Source organism: Labrus mixtus, chromosome 4 (genome assembly GCF_963584025.1).
Source record: "Labrus mixtus chromosome 4, fLabMix1.1, whole genome shotgun sequence".
Lineage (NCBI taxonomy): Eukaryota > Metazoa > Chordata > Actinopteri > Labriformes > Labridae > Labrus > Labrus mixtus.
This window is the reverse complement of record NC_083615.1, coordinates 23,202,817-23,217,059: the sequence shown is the minus strand read 5'-3', so window position 1 is coordinate 23,217,059 and position 14,243 is coordinate 23,202,817. Positions and strand designations below refer to the sequence as shown.

Below are 14,243 nucleotides of genomic sequence, written 5' to 3'. Positions count from 1 at the left end.
TCTGGATTTTATAATTGTAATTTTTATAATAACTAACAAATGTAGGATTTTTTCAGCATATCAATGGTAGGCTACGTAGGCTTATGACATTATATTACTCAAGTTGTTTGAAAGAACGACACTAATCTTTTTATTTAATATTGCATATTAATTGGTAAGCTCCTCATATTGGTGGAGATTTTTTAGACGAGATCCTTGATTGTGATACATTGAAATATATGGTAACAATGACAAGTAGGCTATCAAAGATATATATTTCCGTTGTACAAAAAGTTAAAAAAAAATAATAATAATAATAATTATTGAACAGAATTTCGACCAGAAGTCTTCTTCAGGTAATAATTGTGTCTGTGTAGCTTCTAATCTTTTTTTAAAATGTCTCCTTATAACGTGTTATTTGTGGAAAGCGTGTAGTGACTTCAGGAGCATTATTAGTCAAATCCACTCTTGCTTTTGTTACAAAAGAAACTCCACCTTCCCTACTGCCAAATAACTGTCCTTGTAATTTTTTGTTTTTAATTTTTCTTTTAATGTTTAAATAGGCTATTTTGTTCAGAACACTCCAAAAGTAACGCTACTGTCAGTGTGGAGACTAAAAAATAAGGTGTGGATAGGTTTGTCTCACCTACATGCCGCTAGTTGGCGAAGTACCATCATTTGCGCTCCAGTTTCTCACGAAGAAGAAATAGAGACGTAACTTCCGGCTTTCAAAAGCTTGGTAGCAACAAACGAATTATCACTTTCGTGTGGCCACCACAGAGTTGTGAGTTTTGAAATACTATGCCTGTGTGATATCGTATATCTTTATATCTTTATATTTTTGGCAAAATCGCTAGAGATACGTCTGTTGTAGTTTTACTGTTAATGAACTCTCTAAATCTGAAGTTTTCTCCATCTGTAGGTATAATGTTGACGTTTTTATGGACAAACAAACATTGTTTACATCATGCTTCGCAACAGAAATAGGAAGGCTTATCCATTTTTCACATACATTAACAACGATTTCAGTGTGTCGAGTCAAAGTTTTCTTTAAATACTCAAACATTTAAAATGTGAATACTATTATAAACAGAAGCGTCCCGCTCCCCCTGGTAACCGAGGAGGGACACACCACACGACGGTGTTAATGGTAGTCTATGGTTAGGGCCAATTACATTTGATAATGTTTGAATGAATATTTGTTACATGTAAGCCCATACACCATGGATTTGTTTGTATAGTAAGATGAAGTTAGCTGTGTTAGTGAGAAACCAAAAAAGAAACATAACCATTTAGTGCATTATAAGATGCAACTGTTTTAAACAATGTCTTTCCTTAAAATATTTCAGTATTATAACGTTCTCTGTCTTCAGAGTTTTGCGCCGGGATGGGATCCCCAACAAAAGATGCAACACCACGCAGGTAAGATGTTATTTACACACATTGTCTCACTTTCAGCTGTCAGCAGTTTTCCCCCACGACTACAGTCTTATTCCACAAGGATTTAGTCTTCATTTTGGTGTCATTAAAAACGCTTGGGTAATCAATCATTCATTTTCGCTACATGCTGCTGACATGGAAGGGGATGCAAAGGCTATATTTAAATGTATCAAGTCAAGACCCAGGCTTTATACTTAAGTAGCTAGCACAAACACAGTGCAGCACTGACAGCTCATTATCGATGTGTATGCTAATGAAAATGTATTCAGAAATATCTTCTTCCATATTGACCAAGGAAGCCTTTTTTCTTTCGTACAGAACCAACGTTCGTACTCCTGGTCGAGAACCTGAATCACCACTTCCCCCCATCCATGAGCGGCTGGCATACCTGCGACCCTCCAGGGAGCTCCTGGAGTTCTACAGAGAGAAGGTCGCCCAGTTTGACGGGGAACATGAGGAGCTGCTGCAGATGTTGGAGAAGTACAGAGGCATCACAGAGGACCAGGTATGGACACAGCTAGGACTCATATGTGACATATGGGTATATTTTTCTGTTTTAACTTGCCCTCTCTCTGTCCCCTCTACCCTCCTAGCATAAGCTACAGTGGGAGGTACGACAGCGTGAAGTAGAAATCACAGAGCTGCAAAACGCTCTGAGTGACATGCAGGTTTACCTTTTCCAAGAGAGGGAACAATCTCTGCGGCTTTATGCAGAGAATGACAGACTTAAGATCAGGTGGGAACAAGTGAAATACTGATCCATAAATAAACATAGTACTTTTCTTTTCATGATAAGAAAGCACAGGTGTAATGAGATATATTACTGAGGGTTTCTTTCCATTTCGGCATTTGATCAGTATGGTATGCTGTTGTTTCTCAGCATTTTTGTGCATAAAACTAATTGACCATTTACTCGCTGTTATTCAGAGAATTGGAGGACAGAAAGAAAATCCAGCACCTTCTTGCTCTGGTGGGTCCTGATGCAGGAGAGATCACATATTTCCACCGGGAGCCCCCTCACAAGGTACATATGTTTACTTTATTATAGATTCATTTTCTTTCTTTTTTTTTTAAAACACTGTCACCGCTGCTTGTGTTTTTCAACGCCGTTTTGAAATGGTGGTTCGGTTTGCATATTGTTACTCTTTCATATATTTTAAGAACTTTATTTTCTTTGATTTTATGTGAATTTAAATAAATGTAATTCAGTACACTTTAAATTCAGTCTAATGACTTTGTTTTAGGTCACTGTCACACAGAGGAACGCTGAGTCCAGATTGGAAGACAATTTAAATCTCAGGCCGACAAAGTTAAGACCTCCTGCGACCAGAAAAGGTTTGAAAACATCTGTTATGATGTTTGTGGAAGTCAAACACAGAAATCAGTGTTTCAGAATTTGTAAGTGAACTCTTTGTAAGTACAAAAAGATGAATGACTACTTACCCAATTGCATTTCTCGTCTTACTAACAGAGAGCAGCAGGAGAACAAAACCAGCAGACGGGCTAAATGGAGAGAGCCTGGAACAATACAGGAGTGATAACCACACGTTGTTACTACAGGTAAGTCTAGATCTTTAATTCTCTTCTTCTGAATATTGAACATTTAATTTTTTTGTTTATAACCCTAACATACACACCTACACAGCACCCCTCATTATTGACCTTCACTTTTTAATTGATTGATTTATAAAGCACCTTCCAAGGGTTCCAAGGATGCTTTTACATAGTAATGATGCTAGGGGAACAAAGTTTTCCCCTCTAGCCATAGTGAGAGAGTGCACCAGGTCTTTATTGTTGCTCATGTTTCCAGGTGGAGGCTCTGCAGGCTCAGATGGAGGAACAAACCCGCCTTGTTAAAGAGCAGGTGGAGTCTCTGCTGGACGACCGGCGGATTAAAACAGAGGAGGCCCAGGCACAACAGCAGAGAGATAAGGAGAGAATTACTGCTCTGAATGACAAGTGGGTCTGATTCATAAAATTGTTAACTGGTTTCTTCCTACACATCTATGACCTACTCAAGATACTGTTTCATATTAGTCACCTGTGAAAGACAGTTTTCCTGCTTGTTTTGTAATGATTCTACACACTGTTAAAGATAATATACATACATTCTTCAGCCAGACCATCATAACTCTCATTTCATGCACATTTGTCACCCAAGACTGCAGCGAACCCAGAACCTGTTGCACGAGAGCACCAAAGATTTCTTACAGCTAAAGTTTGAAACAAGAGCTCATGAGAAGAGCTTCATGGTGGAGAAGGACCGGCTGCTGAGGGAGCTCGACTCGTGCCACAACCGTCTGAGGAAGGGGGTGTCTGCTGTGGGTGCAGAGCTGGGGAGAGCATCACAGCCTGGCAGCAGCACAGCCCTGCTCCTCCCCCGGCCTCAGCCAGAGTCACAGCAGACACACAAAGAGCAGATAAAGGTAAAGTATATCGTTTCATTGTGAAAAAAATAACTCTTAAGATCTGTAGTGTATAAAAGCTTTTTTTGCAGTAATAGGTTTTCATAAACTCATTTTAAACAAACCTCTTTCATTAGGCACTGCAGGAGGACTTGAAGCAAGCCCATCGCCTTGCGGAGATGTTCAGGGAGCAGTGTATCACTCTGGAAACAGAACTGTCCCAAATCAGAGAGGAAGGGGATGTTGGCAGGGAAATATTTAAGGTACCATAGAAAGACTGATCCTCACACAAGCCTCTGAATTGTTCCAACATAATGCAACCCCAGAGATTTAGTTTACGTGATATTTTTCAACGGCCCAATTTTGTTTGTGTGCAGGACCGTTCAGACAAAATGGCCAGGCGTCTTCAGCTGATGACTCAGCGATACGAGGCGTTGGAGAAGAGGAGGGCCATGGAGGTGGAGGGCTTCAAGACAGACCTGAAGCACCTTAGGCAGAAATTCAAAGATGTAGAAAAACAACTTCTCAAGGTGAAAAAAGTCTTTCTGGAGGGCATCGTGGTTTTTCCCCTTTTAAGTTTGATTTTAATCATAACAAAATGATCTAGCTATATTAGCATATTTTGGGCTTTTTAAATCATAAACACAGAAACAAGAGATGTCAGATAATTAGTTTAGTATTGTTTTTTTGAAAGATGTTAAATATAAGTTTTAGAACATCTAGCTAACATCTTGATATAAGTGTTTCACTTGGTGTTTATGTCTCAACTGCTTCAGGTTACTTTGAATGTCGGGCCCAACCAGGATTTAGCCATTCTGCATGAGGTACGTCAGACCAACACAAGGACAAAGAAGGTTCAGGGTGAGCTGATGACGCTGAAGGCTAAAATCTATGGATTGGAAAATGAGCTGAGATTCAGCTGAAGATTAAACCGTGATGTCCTGTTGTCTGACTGTTGAGGAGAATCTATGTAGGTTGATTGTTCAATTCATGAATGTCTGTGCTACTGTGTTGATCACTAGTCTGAGAGCTTATGTTATTCTATTTTTTTCTTATAACAATAAAGATGTTTTGCTACAAATATTTAAACCAATGTACATCGTCTACAATTTACCATATTAACTATGAAAGCAATTTTTTTTTTCTCAGCAGTCATTTAGACTTGTCAAAGTTTGTATAGCACTAATGTTTCTAATAACATTCAAAATGGCTCGATTGTAAACAAGTGTTCCAGTAAGTCTGGACAGTGAGCTAGTATGCACAGTTTCAGGAAAGTAAGTTGGCTGAATGCTAAAATGCAGCCAAAATTTGGTGAGTTTCCAGATGTGATAAGATATCTTCTGTTAAAAACGACTCTAAAAATTCTTAAGGTATTTTTTCCACTCAAAGACATTCAGCTCAGCAGACGAGTCAAAACCTACATGGAAGGGCTTCTCTTATAACTCCACCAATATGAAATATATATACATATATATATTTTAAAAAAGGGTATGCATTAGTAATCTCGTCCAAAAACGGCAGTTTATTATAAACAACATCCCCAATATTAGTACATTAGTACTTAATTGTTTTGGGTTTTTTTTTCAAATATGCAATTTATTTGACATCACCGCAAGAAGCATAAAGTAATACAAATTTCACTGAAATGCTAAGTTGCAAGTGTAATAGTGAAACAGGAGTGATCACTTTCATTTCTGCAAAATCACAACTTGGGTGTTTCTTCGGAGCAACGTGGGGCGTAAGAATGCACCCGGAAGTCATGTCCTCCGTTTGTGGATCTGCGCATGCTCATTAGTTGTCATTAGCGATAACTCGCTGGGTGTAGTATGCAGAGTATTACTATCAGCATGAATAGATAGCGCAGAGTTGAGTATTATTGACTCTCAGTGATTGAGAAACCATGACCCCCACGTCTTTACTCTTTGGATCTGCTAAATGTCAGTGACTGTTAGCTCGGATAACGCTAGCTGAAGTTTGTATCACATTGTCTGCTGTTTACCTCCGGCTTTTACACTCAAGTGCCTGAAGAAATGCAGAGAATAAGTAAGTTTAAAACTGCATGGCAGCTGCTGAAGTCAAGCTGTGGGGGGGCAGCTAAACAAGTCAACATCTCGCAGGCAATCGCACGAAGTTTTAGCCATGTAAGTTGATGCTTTATTCCCATTTTATTATAATTTTAGTAAAGACTGAAACAAATCACATAGTATTTGTCTTCAGACACTGGGCTGTTGTGAAGTGGGGGAAAATGCCAAAGCAGGACAGAAACTCATTGAACACTATGCTGAAGCTAATCACTCCACACACAGAGAATTACTATAATGTGTTGAAGTACACTGCATATTTATTACTGTTATTAAAGCTAACACATGAGTGAGTGATCTGCTCCAGTAAAACTGTGATGTGTCACTGAGGATAAAACTCTAAGACATTTAACCGAGTTTAAAGTGAGGAGATTGTGTCAAGAAAGTAATACCACACAGCAAGTTAATGAACAATCCCATGTTTTCATACTGCACATACACCTCTCTCTGGCCCAGCGTCCTCCTGAGGGGCCCAACTCCTTCGGGCTCCTCTTTGACATCGATGGGGTTCTGGTGCGAGGCAGGACACTAATCCCTGAAGCCAAGCAGTGCTTCAGGAACCTGGTGGACCGGAACGGAAAATACAAGTTGCCCGTGGTGTTTGTCACTAATGCTGGAAATTGCATGAGACAGACCAAAGCTGAGCATCTGTCACACCTGCTAGATGTGGAGGTAAACTGTACACTACACCTTTTTAAATATTTAAAAGTCATCCGCGTGCTATAAAAGCCTTTTAAATCACCCCTTCTCTCTGCTCTCACCTTGTTCTCAGGTGTCTCCAGACCAGGTCATGCTGTCCCACAGCCCTTTGCGAATGTTTACCCAGTTTCACAAAATGCGTGTGCTGGTATCCGGACAGGGTCCTATAGAGGAGGTCGCCCACAAGTATCCTGTCTATAATTCAGAGACTCTCCTCTGGATGTTTACCTCTCTGTTGTTCCACTCTGTTATCATGATTCATCTTTGAACTCTTTGCATCATTGCAGTCTCAATGACTGCCGAACACAGATTGCTTAACTATTCTAATTCTCATCATGTATATGTGGTAGATCCTTATTTTTGTCATATTTAAGTCATGCCATGGACAAATCTGAAGCCTTTGATTTCATTGTACTCTTTTCTCTCAACCAGCAAGGTAATTCATACCAAAATAAGCCATCAATATGTGAGAACACATAATATAGAATACCAATGCTGACTCCCAGCGCAGTTTTATATCTGTGAGAAATATCTGTTATATGTTATAAACTGTTCACTTTAACCAACCAAACTCCAGCCTGGGCTTTCAGGATGTTGTCACAATAGACATGCTCAGAGAAGCATATCCTCTTCTAGATGTCGTAGATCACAGCAGACGGCCCAAAGACAATGTAAGTAGCTCTGTTGTTGAACTTCATGGGTCTATGTTCAGTTGTAGATAAGATGGACATCTAAGCAGCTGTACAAATGTCTTACAGATTCCTCCTACCAAAGGCTTACAGCCAATAGACGGTATGTTTCCACACACAATCAACTCTGTTGTTATACTTGTATAATGTATACTTGTATATAATTCAGAGTTAAAACAGGCTTTTAGAAGACTTCCATCTTTACCTGTGTGCTTCTACAGCTGTCATTTTGTTTGGTGAGCCGATCAGATGGGAGACAAACCTCCAGCTGATCATTGACGTGCTTCTAACTAACGGGAACTCAGACAATAACTGGAATTCAGGGCAGTACCCTCACATCCCCGTCCTGGCCTGTAACATGGACCTGCTGTGGATGGCCGAGGCCAAGAATCCCAGGTACAGTATGGTACAAAAACAGAATAAGCGTGACATGCTGAAACAGTTTCCAAAGTTTTGAATTTAATTTCAATATATTTATAATATGGGCCCCCGTCTTACAGGTTTGGTCACGGTATGTTCCTGGTGTGCTTAGAGAGTCTGTACAAGAAAGTGACAGGCTACGATCTGAAGTATGAGGCCCTGATTGGTAAACCCAGCGTGGTGACTTATAACTATGCTGAGCTGCTGATCAGACAGCAGGCTGAGGGCCTCGGCTGGACTGCCCCTGTGAAGAGGCTGTATGCTATAGGGTGAGTGACCCACATTTGACACTTCTAAATTACACTGTCTTCAGCTCCTTTGAACTTTTACATGTTTACATGCCAATACTTTAAATTGAAATGGATTATACTGGGATTGTTTCTTACAGACCAACAGGAAGTAGACTAAACTAATCTAAAGTGGGGAAGGGGAAATATTATATGGTATTTGAAATTGTTATAGATCAGTAAAGATTTGAACACACTAACAGACGCAATCTGAGGCCTTAAAAGTTAACTTCAGAGCTGTCTGTTTGAGGAATGCCTTTGTTTGTTTATTAAACAGTAAAACAATAAATAGAAATATTTCATTTCCGGGTTGTAACACTGTAAAATGTGGAAAAGTCCAAGGGGGTTATGCATGATTCTGTATCCGAAAAGATTTATTTTTAATAAAGATGCACCAATTGCAAAAATAAGTGCCAATACAAATACTGATGTTTTTTTTATTACTTTTTATTATTATTTGTGCCTGTTTTTCATTTTTTATTGTTTATCATCCCTCCTCTTGTAATGTCACTGGAACATGTCTTCCAAACTGCAAGTTGCTGATCTTTCCCCGAAGCCGTTACAGACTTGCACACTGCTGACATTTTTTTTTCATATTTGACCATGAAAACAAATAAGTGTGTCAAACAGGTGAATATTTATCCTGCAGACTTCTTCTATGAATCAGCAGTTAGGCTTACTGCCTAGCCAGCATTACATTGATGCAACTCAACAGATAAACATAGACCACTGACATTATTTGCTGACGGGCCGGTGTTTGTCCACAGGACTGATGTTGGCTGATACCGATGTTTAACCTATACATCGGTGCATTCCTAGTTTTGAAGTGTACGCTTTTACAAATGTCGTATTACCTTTTTTCACAGTGATAACCCCATGGCTGACATCTATGGTGCCAACCTCTACAACCACTACCTCCAGGCTTCTCGGCGCACAAAGGCGCAGATGCAGGCTAAAGCTGGAGGAGTGGAAACTGTTGATGACGCCCCTAAAATGACCTCCACAGAGTTAGGTGGAGCATCAGGTGCATACGGGGCCGAAGAGGACCTCCCTGAAGGATGCAGCTCCATCCTGGTTTGCACAGGAGTGTACAGCAGAGACCAGCAGGAGCTCCCCTCCGATCCAGATCACACCGTCACAGAGCAGCACATCTTCCACGGCCACAGGGACTTCCGCTTTGACCCCACCCTCACGCAGCCATCCTTCGTGGTCCAGGATGTGAAGGAGGCGGTGGAGCTGGTGTTTGAGCAGGAGGGCTGGCCTCTTGAGTAGGGCTAAGATCAGGTCTGGATTCATCTTTCAGCCACTCAGTAATAGCTAACATCCTTTAACTGGTAGCAGCAGTGTGTGTTTTCCCCCCCTAAATTATCATATGGGAGATGTAGCTGTTACTGATGCTCATCCTGAGAGATATTGTGAAGTGCAATGGAAGCAACGAGCAGCAAATTGCAGCTTTATCACTAAACATAGAAAAGTAACACACATTTTAACTTGGGCATATATGTTATTGTGTCAAGGATTAATGCAATTTTTATTGTCCTCTCTCGCCCTTGACTTTTTTAACGCACACTTGGGTACACATGTCTATGTGTTGAGTTACATTCATTTCTACTGCACTCAGAGTTTTATACTGTATCTGTTAGTTTGTTGATAAGAGTCTAAGTATAGTTCCACCTAAAGCATGCTGACATGTACAGTATCACATACTTTAGACCTCCCAGCAGCTCTCTTCTAGACCAGCTCTCCTCTTTGTTCTGACCGCTCTCATATTTCAGCTTCTTTGTGTTAAGTTAGGGAGAATGCCTAACAACTGCCATTATTAAGTTACTTGGTTTCAGTTATCATCAGTTTGTTTGTATGGGTTTTTTTTTTGGTCTTAATCAAGTTTAGAGTCATTTTAAATGTTATTTTGTGAACTTGTTTAAATTGTACAAGTATGAGGGATTAAAAGGGTACCATTTAAGTTTTAGCTATAAAATCTTTACAAGGGTTAGCGTGAATGTCTTTTTGTATCTGGGGGATAGACAATGTGATAACAGTCGCAGCCAAAGTGTACATTTCAGATAGTTTGTTAAAATGCAGGTTCAAACTGTGGAACTCTTCTGATGCACTGTAAAAGCCATACTGTATAAAAGATCATTAAAAAGGATGACAGGCTCAAAACGTTTCTTGTGAAGTGTAAACATTGTTTGTGTTTATGTTCAGTCCGTCCTCCAGCTGACCTGCAGTGTGTGATGACGGAGTCACCCTCACATTCATCAGCACGATTTGTGATAAGCAATCTCCATGAGATACATGTGACTGACCATGGACTGTAAATAATAATGTGACCCTAACTGCATGAATATCAAAATTCAAAAACCTATATTAACACACTATGCAACATACTGTATGGAGTTTTTTCCTAAACGTGCATACATGAATAACCTTCGGTCTAATGGAGGGAGTTTTCATACACACGAGGCTGGTCTCGTTTTTTCAAAGAAGTCTCAAACAACCTGTCCCCTCTTCAGTCTGCTCAGCACCCACACTTTTTCTCTGAAGACACAGTGCCATCGACTGGGTGGGAGCTGTTACTCAACATGAATTGAGGTGAATCTTGCGAGAGCTCGTCTGTGATCGCCATGCCGTTGCGTGCCAGCAGCTCCCTGGCCATGAGGACGAAGGCCGCGTCAACGTTCTGCGCCTCCTTGGCCGAGGTTTCCAGTGCAGCCAGAGCGCTGTTGTTTTCTGCCAGAGTACACGCGTCCTCAAACAACACCTGCCTCTGAGCATGGAGGTCTGACTTATTACCTGCAGGTATGAAGAAAACACACAATGAGAAAATATCTGTATACTATATTGAAATTTAACATTCTGACAGATAATACTGAGCAGCTTACATGTAACATTGAAAAATATTTGACGGCAACATTTTGTAAGAATTGATATTATTCACAATGTGTCCTCTCTACAGTTTAGGAATCAAAGTCACTCAAGATTTTCTCTCCTACTGCCTCTTATAATACAAGTCTCTAATTTACTCAGGCTTATCCCATCTGCATGATGTTTGTGCTGAGAGTTTGGTCTGCAGGGTTTTTTTTGCCATAAAGCAGTGCTGTATTTTTCCTGGGAGTTTTAAAGCCAAAATCAGGTGGTCAGTGAAAGGAGTGGGAGAAAAAGAGGCCCACTTCTCCCAATCATCATAACACATAAAAGAAAATGTTAAAATAGTTACATGACAATGTAGACTTAAATGATTAACTATTAATCAGCATTTTTGCTTTTTTTTTTGTTATTAATGGATCATTTATTTCCTTTCAAACAAACATGCACACAAATAAGAAGATAACTAACACTGGTGTGAGGCTTGACAATCATTTGATTGTCACAATAGCCATGAAATTCCAGCTGCACAGGATACAGGCAGCCCCTCTCAGTGGTCAATTATTGAACCAATGTTTGGTCCAAAAATGATGTGTTTCTTTTGTCTTTGTTCTGTGCTTTATTTGTGGGTGTTGCCATTTTTTAAAATTTAAATGTATAACAGAACATGAGTTCAAAGTTCTATCTGATACAGCAAATAATTCTGTGCAATATCTGCTGTGAACTCTAAATACATCAAGAAATTAACAAACTAGTAAAGAAGTTAAAAAACATAGTTCATAATAAAGAGGCCTCTTCCTGTCACTCTAGTGACAAAAAACACTAACTCAAAAGTGACCCAGCCTTAACACTGGAAACTGAACAGTCAATATGTCTTGTAAACTATTATGACTTTTTAAAATTATTTTATTATACCTACTTTAAGTTTTTTAACTTCTTGTGAATTGTGTCCTTCGCTTTGCTTCGCAACAACTCAATCCTAAGGATCTTTTTTAGGAAAGAGTTATTTACTGACAATCATGACACCTCTAGAAGTGAGTTTAAATTCTGTTTACCAATGAGGATCAGCACCACTCCTGCAGCTCCATACTGCTCCACCTCCCTGATCCAGTGGGAAACAGAATCAAAAGTGGGGCGTCGTGTGATGTCGTAGGCCACCATGGCCCCGTGGGCGCTGCGATAGTAGCTCTGAGTTATGGTGCGGAAACGCTCCTGTCCAGCTGTGTCCCACACCTGCATCTGCAACAACATAAAACACAACCAGATACAGCCTGACTTCAGTGTTTACAGAATGAGGATTATGTGTCTCTAAAGCATGAACCTCAGGTTTTGAGACATGCTGTAAACTCTGACAAATGATCCGTCTTGATTAAACAAACTAGTGTGTACTGAACTCCAGTCTAACTATCATAAAAACGCATCCATGCAGGTAAGAGGTAGACACACAAACAGAAAGTTAAAAAGATGATATCATTTGCTGCGGGTTTTTCTGTGATGGAAAAAACCTTGAGGAGAGAGTGTCAACTCTTAAGAGTAAATACACAGACATATCTTCTATACCCCTTTTTTATATATAGAAATTGATTCCATAATAATCATAATGAAAATACATGTGTACAATCTAGGAATATATCTAATGAAAATGAGCTGAAATAAACAGTAAAAAAAGGGAAACTTACCTTCACTTTCCTGCCATCGATGTCCAGTGTACGAACAGTAAAGTCGACCCCGATAGTGTTCTGCTGCTTCTCTATAAATATGCCAGACTTAAAGCTCTGGACCACACAGGTCTTCCCCACATCCGAGTCCCCAACCAGGATGATTTTAAAGAGGAAGTCGAAAGAGTCCTCAGTCTCCGGCCCTACAGACTTCATGGTGAAGGCAGGAATATAAATACACACAAAACAAACTTTGAGGTTGAAACAGCTGATCCAAGACGTCTGTGTGCAACAAAAACTGGTTCCTCCCAAGTTGTGTCAATAAAAAACTAGGACTATTTACACAAACTGATACATCAGGTCAGGCTTATACCCGGTGAGAACCACAGGTAAAGGTGCCCATGCCAGTCTAAGTTATGATCAATCTCAATTTTTAATCCAGTTTGTATTCCAACCAGTTGCTTCTTTTGCCATTCTTTACAGCTCGCTTTGATTGGCAAAAAAAAAAAAAGTTTAGCGTTAGAATGCCATAGTAGTTTTCCTGGGTAAGCTGTCAAAAGTTGTGGTTCTTCATCCTGTTCTTGTCTCCATGTCTACGTAACACTTTCAGACGCATTGTTGAAGTCTTAAACACAAGTCAGTAGTTCTGCCCTTTAGACTTGCACTCTCTCTGCACTCTACACCTGTCCCACCCTTACTTTCATTCTTACAGACACGCCTCCTACCTGTCTATGCAGGTGTGATCTCCAACTGCCAGCCCACCTGCACCACTGCATCTTAGGATGTGGATTTTATGTCTTAAGCTGAGACACAATACCTGGAGGACAGAATGCAATCTTACTGACCGGGAACATCAAAAGTCATGGCTCTGTCATAAATATATCGATAAGATAGGGTTAAATAGATTTAGACAAACTTAGGTGTAGAGGGTTTTATTGGTTAAAACTTACCATTTCATCATGTTGGAGGTTTACAGAGAGCCAAAATGCCGGAGGTAAATTTTGAACACAACCTCCTATCTTTATTAAGAAAGGTTTCGCTCAAAAGGCTAAGTGTCCAAATAACCCCGAACAAGCAGCTTAAATTGCAATTTAATAGCTCAAAGGAATGTAAACCCTTGAAGTCTTTGTCTTAAAAGGTTGTCCTTTGGACCCCAGAATGTTTTTCTTTTTCCTTTAAGAGCCTCCTACACTGTTAGCTCCCTCACTGTCTCCTGTCAACTAACACATTCCACAGCAGTGAACAACACAGAGGGGAGAAGCAAAGAGTGAGCAAGAACAAAACACAGCCCACAAATGTAAAGTATTTAGTTAAGAAGATAATCTTAAATAAATGTAATAGAAATGATTTTACCTCATGCTGCATACATCAATATCACAGTGAGATGTTAACCCAGAATGAGCATACCGATCTGAATCTGAATCAGTCTCTCTCTCTCTCTCTCTCCACCCCCTCACTCGTTTCTGTCGTCATCTCAGCCCACAGAAGAACAAGGCACAGCTGGACACAGAACAATGTGTGAGTGTGAGGGGCACTTGACCAAGCTGGGTCTATCTTTGGCTGTGACCACCAGCAGCCACCATCCTTCGTTAGTGTGGTTGTGTGTGGCTGATGCCTCATCAAATGCAATAAAGCTGGCTTTTGTTGACCAAACAAACACAAACAAACAAGAGGAGGAGGGGAGAAAATCTTTGATTTATCCTGATAGCAAATTGATCAA

At 40.0% G+C, this 14,243-nt stretch overlaps 3 protein-coding genes across 4 annotated transcripts; 2 read left to right on the top strand and 1 right to left on the bottom strand.

Moving 5' to 3' along the window:
* Positions 1–623: 623 nt before the first annotated feature.
* Positions 624–4,913, top strand: ccdc77 (coiled-coil domain containing 77). Its single transcript, XM_061036510.1, has 12 exons — positions 624–763; positions 1,353–1,401; positions 1,738–1,924; positions 2,013–2,155; positions 2,347–2,443; positions 2,664–2,754; positions 2,891–2,979; positions 3,230–3,378; positions 3,581–3,845; positions 3,962–4,087; positions 4,202–4,354; positions 4,601–4,913. Exons 2-12 carry the CDS (start codon positions 1,367–1,369, stop codon positions 4,745–4,747), a joined length of 1,482 nt encoding a protein of 493 aa, XP_060892493.1. The 5' UTR covers positions 624–763; positions 1,353–1,366; the 3' UTR covers positions 4,748–4,913.
* A 568-nt stretch (positions 4,914–5,481) lies between these two features.
* Positions 5,482–10,163, top strand: hdhd5 (haloacid dehalogenase like hydrolase domain containing 5). Its single transcript, XM_061036511.1, has 8 exons — positions 5,482–5,965; positions 6,362–6,577; positions 6,678–6,790; positions 7,182–7,275; positions 7,363–7,396; positions 7,515–7,689; positions 7,794–7,982; positions 8,867–10,163. The coding sequence occupies exons 1-8, from the start codon at positions 5,855–5,857 to the stop codon at positions 9,270–9,272; spliced, it is 1,338 nt and encodes a 445-aa protein (XP_060892494.1). The 5' UTR covers positions 5,482–5,854; the 3' UTR covers positions 9,273–10,163.
* A 2-nt stretch (positions 10,164–10,165) lies between these two features.
* Positions 10,166–14,054, bottom strand: LOC132973201 (ras-related protein Rab-19). 2 transcript variants are annotated; one of them, XM_061036525.1, is made up of 5 exons: positions 13,474–14,054; positions 13,249–13,340; positions 12,545–12,733; positions 11,921–12,104; positions 10,166–10,793 (listed from the first exon to the last, which is right to left on the bottom strand). In XM_061036525.1, the coding sequence occupies exons 2-5, from the start codon at positions 13,297–13,299 to the stop codon at positions 10,519–10,521; spliced, it is 699 nt and encodes a 232-aa protein (XP_060892508.1). In that variant the 5' UTR covers positions 13,300–13,340; positions 13,474–14,054; the 3' UTR covers positions 10,166–10,518. The 2 variants fall into 2 exon arrangements, with proteins under 2 accessions (XP_060892508.1, XP_060892507.1); XM_061036524.1 differs by having other exon boundaries at positions 13,877–14,054.
* Positions 14,055–14,243: the final 189 nt, after the last annotated feature.

Coding starts and splice junctions, on each gene's coding strand:
- LOC132973201 (XM_061036525.1), bottom strand. CDS start 13,299: ATGCAGTGGTGCAGGTGGGCTGGCAGTTGGAGATCACACCTGCATAGA. Junction 12,734..13,248: donor GATCACACCTGCATAGACAG/GTAGGAGGCGTG, acceptor TTCACCATGAAG/TCTGTAGGGCCGGAGACTGA. Junction 10,794..11,920: donor AGTGGTGCTGATCCTCATTG/GTAAACAGAATT, acceptor TCATACCTGCAG/GTAATAAGTCAGACCTCCAT.
- hdhd5 (XM_061036511.1), top strand. CDS start 5,855: ATGCAGAGAATAAGTAAGTTTAAAACTGCATGGCAGCTGCTGAAGTCA. Junction 6,578..6,677: donor CACACCTGCTAGATGTGGAG/GTAAACTGTACA, acceptor CCTTGTTCTCAG/GTGTCTCCAGACCAGGTCAT. Junction 7,397..7,514: donor AGGCTTACAGCCAATAGACG/GTATGTTTCCAC, acceptor GTGCTTCTACAG/CTGTCATTTTGTTTGGTGAG.
- ccdc77 (XM_061036510.1), top strand. CDS start 1,367: ATGGGATCCCCAACAAAAGATGCAACACCACGCAG. Junction 1,925..2,012: donor GAGGCATCACAGAGGACCAG/GTATGGACACAG, acceptor CTACCCTCCTAG/CATAAGCTACAGTGGGAGGT. Junction 2,980..3,229: donor ACCACACGTTGTTACTACAG/GTAAGTCTAGAT, acceptor TCATGTTTCCAG/GTGGAGGCTCTGCAGGCTCA.